We start from the raw sequence: 12,469 nt of genomic DNA on the forward strand, positions 1-12,469 counted from the left end.
AGATTTTTTTTTTCAGATATCTTACCTAGAGGTCAAACCACTGTGAAGATCTTTTTCTCATTCCCCTTCTCTCCCTGCTAGACCCCCCAGGCTCCAACACCCCAACAGAGAAAAAATCAGAGCCAACTTAGGACAGAGAACTGATAAACCTCACCAGAAAAAGAGAAACTCTGAGGGTAGGAACCAAAAGGGTATAGAAGAGAAAGTAGGGCTATGGGGGTGGGCTGGGATTGGGGGAGAAAGGATGGGTTAAAGGGAGAAAGTATTTCTCTACCAACCACCAAGTGGGTGTGAGTTCCCTAGAGGCAGCACCAACAAGAACAATTGGGGAATAAGGAAAAGTTGCTGAGGGAATAAAGAAAAGGGGCCTCCTGAGCCCCTGATAAGTTGGCATGTATGAGAAACCAGATTCTGTTCATGCTTGATAAGCTAACAGTAAGATGATTTGGTTTATGGGCTATGCTACCCCTTTCCTTTCAAGACAGGAAAACAAAACTGAGGTCCTGGCCATGAACCTCTAGGAATCAGGACTGAACCTATTGAATGTTCATCTTATTGACTAGAAAAGTAATTACTAGTAAATGAACTAAGGTCACTCCCAAAAGAGAACAGAAAGGAAAAAGAACCACAATACCTTTGCCTTGGAGGACTACACTATTGTATAGAAAACAGCATAAGTTACATTTGGGTGTGGGAAAAATCAGTCTTGGCCGTCCTGTGCCAGGCGGAAGAGGGGACTCAAAGCTGGGCTGTCTCCAGAGTTTCTTAAGATAGTTCCTCAATGCCTTACAACTGCAGGTCAGTACTACCTATTCCAAGCCTCCAACAGGATAGAGAAAGCATGAATGCGAAGAAACGGAATTAGGAGCTCAGGCCTCTACATCCAGTAAACAAGGGTACCACTAGTAGGAACGCGGGACAAGACTGAACTGGCCCTGAGTGTGCATACAATCATCTCCAGCTAGACAGGCAAACTCATGGGGATTGGGCGGCCACCCAATAGTCAGGTAAGTGAGCGGGTGGGTAGCGATAGCTAAACTGGGGTGAGTAAACCAAGAGGTTCAGCTTTAGATAAATACAATGTGAGGATATGGCAAGACATGTATTTGAAATGTATTTTAAATATTCTGTGAATAACTGAAAATGTGGGCCTGGGTGGTCCCTAGTGAAAGACTGGAGACGCAGTTGGGAGAAATTAGCTTTAGAGGTAATGTGATATATTTATTCCAGTGGAAGCAGCAAAAAACTACACCTTAATGGGCACAAAAGTCAGGAAATGCTGATAAGTATGTTCAAGTGATAGGCTGATTCACATAAATGAGTCATTTCAATTTGACAGATGTTTGGGCACTTGCTAGGCAGGAGGTACTGTGTTCGTGACTGCTTGGCTAGTGTTGTTACCATAAATAAATATAGAACTAGGATGTATCTAGATCTTCTCTATAGAACTAAGATGTATCCAGGTCTTCTCTGGTCTGTGATAAGTCTCCAGAAGTTGCTATAATACCAATCTGACTTCTAGTGCATTATAAACCGTCATTAGTACTTGACCTTCACAACTGGATGCCTTCTTTCTATTAGGGTTCATTGAATCCTTCATATTTAATAAATATGTCTTTGTATTTAATTAATACGATATTTACCTTTTCTACAAAAGCACCTCATCTCCAGGAAACATAAAATTCCTTTTTTTTTTGGCTTTTTATTATTTAAATGGATTCCAACAACACTAAAGGAAAAATTTTGATATAGATTTTTAAATAAAAAAGTAATGCATATTTTTTAATAGTGCATATTAACTGGAGAAATTTTAGAATATAGAGAACACAGAAAAGATGATTAAAAATCACCTATAGTCCCACTACTCAGTTAATCATTCTTAATATTTTGAAATATTACATTCCAACTTTTATCTATACATGTGTAATGAAGATGGAATCACACTGCATATAGGCTTTTGTAACTTGCTCTCTTTACTTATCAATTTGTATTATTCTGCATAATTTTTAATGGTGGCAGAGTATTCTATTGTATGAGGTGCAACATGAGTTACTTAACCTGCTCCTTTATACTATTGGACATTTAAGTTGCTTCCAATCTTCCTAAACAATAATTATGAACAATATTACAATAGGTGGCCAAAATCTATATAAATATCTTTCATTATTTCCTTCAGATGAATTTTTTGGAGTGATCAAAGAACTTGCTCATTTTAAAGGCTTTTGATCCATATTACTAAATACATATCAGAACCCGTATACAAATTTTGCCTCCAGAAAGTTATACCAGCAATGTATGAGACTGGTATACCAGCAATGTAGGAGACTGCATATTTCTGAATGCCATTCAACATTAGGATTATAATGTTTTAAGTATAGGTGCATTTGATAAGTAAAGTGTTATTAGTGATATTTTTGTTATTTGTATTTCCCTTTGTGGTTTCTTCACTCCAAAACATTTTTTAGAAGGAAGAAAATACACCATACTAAAATTACCCTACCTACATGAAGCTGTGTTCATATCTCTGTATTCATATCCAGCCTTTGAACAAATACATATAGACATCCAATGAGTTCATATATGCATATTTAGCACACTTGTCATTAGCTAAGCTCTCGCTTTTTCTACACAATTCGTACTTTTACACATGCTTTCTAAATCAAGATGCCTCAACTACCTCCAACGTAGGAAAGAAAAAAAAACATCTAAGGAGTTTTAAACATAAAGACATGCAGCAAATTGACCAGCATAAAAACACATAACCAAGCCTTAACCCATATGTAATACAGTGGCTAAAATGTACATGTCATAAAACCACAATCGGTTGCTGTAGTTGACCAAAGTGAATACCTATTCCTCTGTAAATTATCATCAATCGGATAAAAAAAAATACACTAATGGAAGAGGATGGCCCTCATTAAGCTTAGAAGAAGGAAAGTAAAGTCCCTAGTGTTGTCCAGAAAAGAGTGGTGGCCACCAGCCTGAGGGTTCAAACAGGGAGATGAAGACTTCATACCATCACAGTTGAGGCCATTAAAATCACTATGCTCGGACTTCCCTGGTGGTGCAGTGGTTGAGAGTCCACCTGCCGATGCAGGGGACGTGGGTTCGTGCCCCGGTCCGGGAAGATCCCACATGCCGCGGAGCGGATAGGCCCGTGAGCCATGGCCGCTAAGCCTGTGCGTCCGGAGCCTGTGCTCCACAACGGGAGAGGCCACAGCAGTGAGAGGCCCGCGTACCGCAAAAAAAAAAAAAAAAAAAAAAAATCACTATGCTCTTCAAGCAACTTTCTGATTATCATTGGCTTCTCATGTAAGTTTCTCTCCAAATTTAGAGAATATGCTGGCCAGCCAATGTAAACTTCTACTCTGTTTGATAGTGATTTTTCTCTGCCCAAAATTAATAAATTGGTATTCTTGTTTCTGGTGAATTTCTTTTGTTGTTGTTGTTGTTTTGTGGTACACGGGCTTCTCACTGCTGTGGCCTCTCCCGTTGCGGAGCACAGACTCTGGATGCTCAGGCCCAGCGGCCATGGCTCACGGGCCCAGTCGTTCCGCGGCATGTGGGATCTTACCGGACCGGGGCACGAACCCGTGTCCCCTGCATCGGCAGGCGGACTCTCAACAACTGCGCCACCAGGGAAGCCCTCTGGCGAATTTCTTATGTGTTTGCCTGATCCTGATCACTCTCAGCATACTGACAAAATTGAATTTTTAGATCAACAAAGATAAAGTCGAGACGCGGGACTATGGTGATCCAAAATAGTTAATACCACCCTAAGTGACTGCTTGGCCTCTCTCCATGTACTCTGTGATCACAATAGTAATTGCATATATTGAACCTTGACAGAATTCATAAAAATAATTAGAAAGAATTAAGACCCAGCTACATGCAACCAAATGAATTTTAGAAACACAATGTAGAGTGAAAGAAGGAAGATATTAAAAATGTGTATATAACATGATTTTATTTACATAGAATTCAAAAACACGTAAAATTAATCTCTTTTGCTTAGTGATACATATGCCTTGAAGCTATGCTGAAAAACAAAGAAAAATATAATCTCATGATAGTGTTTACGTCTAGTCAGGTGGGTGTTGTGATCTGGAAGGACACCCAAGGGATTTCTGGGGTGTGATCTGGAAGGGCACCTAAGGGATTTCTGGGGTGTGATCTGGAAGGACACCCAAGGGATTTCTGGGGTGTGAGCAATGTTCTACTTCTTGATCTGAGTGATGCTTATATAGATGCCTGCTTTATTACTAATTGTTAAATTGTATGTTTGCGTTTAAAGCACTTTTCTGTGTATATGTTATATTCTATGATTTTTTTAAGTTTAAGAAGTTAAGACCAATGGATAAATTGGAAGCAACAGAGTGGGGTGGCGGGAGGGAACCAAGAGCACAAGCTCAAAAGTTAAACAGATTTATTTCAAATCTGAGTTCTACCATTTATGAAATCCATGACCTTAGGTAAGTTGTTTAATTTCTCTGACCCTCAGTGTCTACTACACAGAAATACTATGCTGGACGCTGAGGATATCAAGATAAGAACTAAATCTGAGCCTTGCCTTTGTGGAGCTACAATCCGATGGGAAAGCAGACATTAATCAAATCATCAGACAAATAAATGTAAAACTGGAACGGTAATGAGTGCTATGAATACCTTCAATTCAGCTGGGGTGAGGTTGGGGGACGAAGAAACTTTTACAAAATGATACATGGTGCTGAGAACTTACTCGATATATTTAGGGAGGTCAAGGAAGGCTTCTCTGGGAAAGCGACCACCAAACTGTTATCTGAAGAATTATGAAGTGTTAACTAGGTGAAGAGGATTGTGGGGGAATATTCAAGGTAGAGGTAACAGCATGTGTGCAAAGTCCTGTGGCAGAGGAAGCATGACAAGGACAAGAAAATGAACATGCTGTAAGAAGCTGGAGAAGCACTCAGCTGCTGGTCCGTGTGGGACTTTGTTAGCCACTCATTATAAAGGGCTCTTTGGGAATTAGATGAGGTTCTGTTCATGAAGCACTCAAGCACAGAGTCTGGAACATGGTTCCATGACTAGCTATTGTGGAAAGTACATGAACCGAAAGTTCATATGAGGAAATGCAGATTGAAAATAGTCAGGGAAAATTTTCAGGCTCAGAAATAAAATAAATCAAATTAACATAACAAAGTACAATTTTACACTAATTAAATTAGAAAAATAAAACATGCTATGATTTTGCTTGATGCAGTTTAAGTATAGTGGCTAAGAGGCTTTGGAATCAAACATACCGGAGTTTCAAATCCTGGTTTTGCCACTTCATGGGTAAAATGAAGATAATGCTTTCCTCTTGGGTTTATTGTAGTGATTAAGATCATATATGGTAAACCACTTAGATTGCCTAGGATATGATAAGCAGTCAAAAATTTTACCTATTACTATCTTTTTCAGATATTAAATTGAGACTATCAAGGTGGTAAAGAAGATGATAAATTCAGATATAGCAAGTTTTAAAAACTCTGTTGGAAATATATTTGGCAAAACTTAACCAATTAGATGCTAATACTCTTTGGTCCAGGAATAATAACACTTGTGCGGATCTAGCCCCAGGATATAATCCCAAAGGAAGGGGGAAACCACATGGACAAACATTCATTGCAGTTTTATGAATAATCAGGAAAAATGAGAAATAACCTCAATTTCCAAAAATAGAGAAATAATTAAATTATTTGGGTGCCTACTACATGTCAGGCATTTTATATATTCATTCTTTTATCTTCACAGCAATTCTGCAAAGTGAATATTATTTGTTACCACTTTTTAGTTACTTTGTTCAAGGTCACATAGCTAATTATAGGCAGAAGGAAAATTTAAACCCAGATTTATACGATTCCAAAGTTGTTACAAGTACAGATGGTAAAGCAAGACTGCCGGAACTGGAAACTCAGTTCCACCACTTACTGGTTATGTGACCCTGAGTGAGTCAGTTAACTTCTCTGTGTCTCATTTTCCTCATCCATAAAATGGAAATAATAACAGTGCCTTCCTCAACAGATTAAATGAGTTGACATACAAAAGGGTTTAGAACAGTTTCTATAAGAGATATAGAAGTGTTAGCTATTACTTTGATTATTATATTTTCATCATACTATCCTGCATTAAAAGTCATTAATATCGATTTTAACCAACATGATAGTTTTGTTACAATGCTAAGTGAAAATATGAGAATACAAAATTTTAGCTATGCTTATAACTACAGTAATATAAAAGGCATCCTATCAATATAAATGGACAAAAACTAGAATTTCTACACCCCCCAAAACTGTATTTGTTGGGATGTTGGTACTATGGTGAATTTATTTTATTTTACCTTGCAATAATATTATTTTATAAAAAAAAAAACAATAAGCCTTTATTTTTTAAAAGTACTTTAAGAAATTTTCAGTAGCGTGGTTGCACACTGCTATTTCTGCTGTATAGAAACTATGCTAACTAGAGACTTACCCACATGCTAGGCCCTTTGAGTGACTACGGTTAGTGGCTTAAGCAAGACATTATTGCATAGGGATTAATTTCACAGGCTCTGATATGACAGATCCAGGCTAAATTTCATGTCTATGGCTGAACAGCTGAGTGAGCTTAGACCAATTATTTACCCTCTCAGAGCCTCAGTTTCCTTATCTGTAAGTCAGAGATCAGAACTACCTCATAGGGTTTTTTGTTTTGGGTTTTTTTTTTTTTGCGGTACGCGGGCCTCTCACTGTTGTGGCCTCTCCCGTTGCGGAGCACAGGCTCCGGACGCGCAGGCTCAGCGGCCATGGCTCACGGGCCCAGCCACTCCGAGGCATGTGGGATCTTCCCGGACTGGGGCACGAACCCGTGTTCCCTGCATCGGCAGGCGGACTCTCAACCGCTGCACCACCAGAGAAGCCCTAGGGGTTTTTTTAATGAGTAATAAATAAGATAATGAATGTGATGCTTCCTTGACACCCCACCAAGACTATCACAGTTATAATTAAATATTTAATAGAGTAATTGGTTGTTTAATGTCTGTCTCTCTAAGACGTCCTCTAATGTCTTAGAAGATAAGCTCCACCAAAGCATGGAGCATTGCACTGCAGAACCAGCATCTAGCACAATGCTTTGCACATAGTAAGCACTCAATAAATATTTGAATGAATGCATGAAAACCTTATAGGAGTGGTCAGTGGCAGTTTCAACTACAGAAGGATTATTGAGTTTAGTCTTGGAATGGGGAAAAGACCAAAGCAGCATGGCATTGGCTCTAGCTGTCATAGTAGGGCTTTGTGCTCTGCACAAAGATACTTGGCCAAGGGGGAAATGAGGACTGAAATCTAAGCCATGGACTCAGTGGGGGGCAGGGTGTACAGAATGTCTACCTGTAAGTAGAGATGACTTTTGATAATTCCCACAGAGGCACCACCATTCAGGCCCGCAGTGGCCTTGTGTCACAGAATCAGCCCTCAAACCTCAGAAACATCAAATCCTGGGAGAAGATATTAAGGGCTGAAGGTGGAATGTGGTATATGACCAGGTGGAAAGCCTTCCAGTTTAAGGGTAGTATTCACCTTGTCCAAGCAAGTAGCCTGGCCTCATTCACTGCTCCCCAACTCCCCCAAAGCTACTCTCTCTGGTATTTCAGCTGAACCTTTAGGTGGGGCTGAGGGAAAGACTCTGTTTTTCCACTGGAGGACATGAGTCAGTGAACAGTGAGGTTCCACTTAATCACCACCCAAAAAGAAGGTCCTTAGAATCAAGAGCTAGAAAAGCAAGGAAGTGATTAATATAAAAGTCAGATAGTGATCATTCCTCGGCAGGGCAGGACAGGGTGGGTGTGGGGATGAGGACCTGATGGGAAAGGGACATGTAGAGGTCTTCTGGGGCTGACAATGTTCTATCCCTTGACCTGGGTGATGGCTGCTTTACAGTTATACTTACATTTTATGTACTTTTCTCAATGCGTATTATAGCTCACAGTTTTAAACAGCTGGAAAAAATACAAACTATAAAAGGTTTTTAAGCAGGGAAAAAATAACCAGATCTGTAGTATTAAAAGATCACTTGGGTGTTAAACAGAAAATTGATTGAAGGTGGGGCAAGGCTAGAGGCAGAGAAAACAGGAGATGAGGTAGCTGCTATATTTTGGTGAAAGACTATAATGACTGAGCTAAGAAAAGGTAAAATATTAGGGATGTAGTCTATATTATTTTTAAAAACACAACCAAAGTAACAGAGGCTGCCACTGCCCCCTCACCTCACTTTTTACCTCTCTGCATTGGGGGAATTTGGCTCAGGAGATATAGCCCAGGGGAAGGCACATGTCTAAGACACATAGGCCAGGCTTTCTACCTTCCCTCCCTCCCTGCTAACTCTACTCAGAAGGACTAAGACTGCCTGGCTAGTGGCAACTAGAGTGCATTTTTCATGACACCACGGCATTATCCAAGTTGAGCTGACACAGGGGTTTCTACCATAATATGCAATCACTCAATCATAACATCTAATCACTCGGGACTTTACAGAGTGTTTTCACATCTACTATCTGGTACCAGAATGTTAGCTCCATGAGGGCAAAAAGGTTCTTATTTTGTTCACTGCTATACCCTCAGTGCCTAAAACTAAACTTGGTACATAGAAGGTGCCCAATAAATATTACTGAATGAATGACCACATTTAAGTATTATTATTATTGATATTTAGTCATCACAATAATCTTGTTCAGAGAGGTAGGAAATTCATTATGATCCCCATTTCAGAAGTCAGGAAACAGAGACTTGGTGAGATTAAGGAACATGGCAAGTAGTTGATAATTTGGTTGATGACACTGTCATGATTTAATTTCAGATTTTATATTTAAATTCCCTTATTTTTCCCATTTCCTCATAGCTGAAAAGGTAAAGTTTGAAGTTCTTATAACTCTGAAACACCAGCTGGAAGTATTCCCAAATACATGATAGGTACTGTCAGACATCCTACATCATCTGATGTGCTGGGTTATAGGATGAGTGAGTCCTACCCAGCTGCCACTGCATCAGTAAGCACCGTTCCCCCAGAGGAGATGCAGTGTTCCTCTGGGTAATCAAATCCAGTTGACCCCAAGCTACCTTGTGCTTATGTTTCTTTCCATCCCTCACTTTTCTCTACTCCCCATCCTAGCCATTCCACCCCTCCAAGCAAAAGAAGATTAAGGAAACCCTGTTATTGCAAACACTCATGTTCTCATACTTTTTTCTTCATAAAAAAAAAGAAAAAAGAAATATGGCAGAAAGTAGTTTCGGTGCTCTTCAAGAGTTTTTGTTATCCAAATGGAACCCACGGGAGGCTAAAAGCATAAAAAGTTAATCTTGGTCTCTTTCTTCTTGATATTAATTAAAATTAGCCTAAACCACAACTCAGATACCTGGGAATTCCAGATATTCAATAAATATTAGATTTATACAACTGGAATTATGTATATCATCTGTAGGATTCCTAGTCAAACTCTAAGAACTAGCAAACAAAATATTTAAAACTATATTTTGGAGAGAACATCTAAAATACACAAAAACCACTTAGAGAAGTTAAACTTTTAGGTTGTCTTCTTCCCCTGAAAGGTCAGTTTATCCCAAGAGCAAGTTGGTCTAGGAGAGTTGGACCACTGTCATCAAACAGTCTATGTAACTATCCTGAGAATGTCACACATAGGACTTACCAGAAATTCATTGGCAAACTCCTCTTTGTTACTTTTCTTGTTTTGGGCCTCATCCAGGAACTTCTGCAGAATCTCTCTTTGGTCCATGCTGCAGGGCAAGACAGACAGTCTACAGGTGGTTTAAGGAAGGGCATATTAGATGTGTGTCATGGCCGAGACAGCACTGAGAAGCCACTGCTGCCACCTGAGCAGAGCATGTTGAAGGTTGTGGTTTACTGACTTCATCTCAAGCCCTAGAGGAAATTAGTACGTAACCAGACTCTGTGGTCACACAACAAAGCCAGCACCTCACTCCTGGGCCCTAGCGCCTTCCTTGTCAAGAAAGGAACCTGGTTGCAATTCAAGTTTTTAACAAACAAGAGGCTAGCCAGAATGTAATGTGTGTGTGGGCTGCTTAGCTCTGAGACTATTCCACTCCATCGCCCTTAAGCAAAGTTCACAATTTTTCTTGCTTCCTAGAGAAAAGGCAGAATTACAGGTCTCATGGATGGTTCTGCCTCTCCCCGTATCCCCAATGAGCACAAAGGCCCTGTTGACACCTTCTGTTTCCTCATGTCCCAAATGAACTCTGTAAAAGTTCATTTAGGCCCAGTTTGGAGACACTGTTTGGAGTTAAGACATCTTCTAAAAGGTTTCTTGTCAGTGTGATCGGTGGCAAACTTCTGTTCATCAGAGAAGGCATTTTTATTTAGAACTTTTGATTCTGCCATATAGACTTAACTCTCTTTTGGATGAAGCAAAGTCAGCCGCTTCTGAGAGTCTGGGTTTCTCCCAGAGCTGGGGAAGTGCTAACCTCCATTAAGGGAAGTGTGACTTCAGGACCCCACCCCCACCTTCCAGTACTTTTTGAGCTTCATTTGGGTTCTGGATATAAAGACTGAGAGCACTTGGTCTATATGGGATCCAGGGGCACGGTGGCCCCCAAGAAGAGCACCTGACCCGGAATCTGGCATAAAATCCCCTGTATGTAATGCTAGTAAAATATGGAGGAACAGAAAAAGAGTAAAATCAACCACCTAGCTGGCAACAATACACCTTTTTTTTTTTTTTTTTTTTTTTTTTTTTTTTTTGCTGCTCTTTATTATAAACAAAACAAACTAAAGGGTTTAAAGCCCATACTCCTCACTGTTGTGGCCTCTCCCATTGCGGAGCACAGGCTCCGGACGCGCAGGCTCAGCGGCCATGGCTCACGGGCCCAGCCGCTCTGAGGCATGTGGAATCCTCCCGGACCGGGGCACAAACCCGTGTGCCCTGCATTGTCAGGCGGACTCTCAACCGCTGCGCCACCAGGGAAGCCCCAACAATACACCTTTTAGGGCAGAAAGCCCGAAGAACTATTTCTAGAGAAGGTATTTCTCCTCTTCAACCAAAGCCTCAGGAAAGCCCATTGTTTCTGGAAGCCACACTGTGCATGTAGCATTTGGGCCCTGATAGGGAGGCTGTTCTAGAAAAAGCTTCCAAATCTCAGCTTGCATAAGTTCCCTCCTCAATGGGTACAAACCTACCCAAGCGTGTCTCATTTGGTGTCAGAACGAGACAAAAATCAGCATAATATCTCTGTTCGAGGACAGAAGTTCAATAAATATGAGAACAAAATTAGTCTGAGATAGTCATGAAGAAAATTTGGAAATGTGCTGTTAGAACTTCCTCTATTTGCTATTAGCAATCCTTTCTGTTTTGCAACATTATTCAAACTTCCTTTAGGAAATGATTCTGAACACTCTTTGGCTGCATCTACTTTATTGAACCTTACCACAGGGAAGGAAAGGTCATGAGGTATCTTGCTTATAGGCAGTGTGAAGCCAATGAAGAATTTCAATCCCGATCCACATAATAAATTAAAATGAACCATATCCTCAACAATATTTGATGAGAGTAGAATAGTAGTTCTCAAACTATTCCTAACTATCATTAAATTTAGGAGAATTTCTTGCTGCTCTAAATAATGCAATTTAATTTGGCTTTTTTAAAGCACAAAATATGGGAAAAAATTTTTAAAGACAAAATTTCAAGTTCACAATAACCAAAACCATGTAAAAGTACACACATTGTTAAATGAAGACTAAAAGATGCAAAAAAGAATCAATTGCAGAAGGGTTGGGATTAAGGATTTTTTTTAAGTTCTTCTTTTAAAATTATTATGCCATTTTTAATTAGAAAAAAACCTACAATGAACCATTAATTTGTTCAACAAATTTATTGAGTACCCCCTGAATGCTAAGTACTATGTTAGGGGATGCATATACAATAATGAACAAGCCAGAACATGGTGAAAAACACTCTTAACCAGTTTATAAAGCATCTCAGAACTAAGATATAGACTTAATTACTGATAAAAATTAAAATATTCCAAACTTATTTGCAAAGTAGCAAAGCATAACCCTAGAAGGAAAGTGATTTTCTATATTTGGACAACTAAAAGACATACAGTTTCATAATCTGTCACCTTAGAATGTCTTCACTTCCATCAAAACAAGAAATTTACTAGTGAATAAACAAAAAGATAGCTAATAAAGTAAAATTCAAGTCTACTTTCCTCAAGCCTATATTTCAGAACAATCTCTCTCTAAGTTTATTCTCAACTTAGGGAGGGATAAGATGGAGATAGATATTAGGTAAGAAAGAAAAACTTGCTGAGATCCAACATATGAGGATCTGAAAATAGTGTCTTAGCAGAAGTGCAGATCTTCTTTAAAAGCGAGCAGCAATGCTTAGGATTCTGTTCCACTCTAAACCCAAAAGATATAGAAATACCGTGAAATAACCAAA

The 12,469-nt window shown here is 39.4% G+C and overlaps 1 protein-coding gene across 3 annotated transcripts in view; it reads right to left on the reverse strand.

Annotated features, from left to right (window-relative positions):
- PTPN22 (protein tyrosine phosphatase non-receptor type 22) overlaps positions 1 to 9,834 on the reverse strand; it is a 50,175-nt gene extending 40,341 nt beyond the window's left edge. For 2 of the 3 annotated variants that reach the window (XM_007462473.1, XM_007462471.1), the window contains exon 1: positions 9,701 to 9,787. In XM_007462473.1, coding sequence (XP_007462535.1) covers positions 9,701 to 9,787 — 87 coding nt within the window. Of the gene's footprint in view, positions 1 to 9,700 lie in introns of all 3 variants that reach the window. The other variant, XM_007462472.1, reaches the window with a different exon arrangement.
- Positions 9,835 to 12,469: the final 2,635 nt, after the last annotated feature.

This window comes from Lipotes vexillifer, unplaced genomic scaffold (assembly GCF_000442215.2).
Source record: "Lipotes vexillifer unplaced genomic scaffold, Lipotes_vexillifer_v1.1 scaffold1029, whole genome shotgun sequence".
Classification (NCBI taxonomy): Eukaryota; Metazoa; Chordata; class Mammalia; order Artiodactyla; family Lipotidae; genus Lipotes; species Lipotes vexillifer.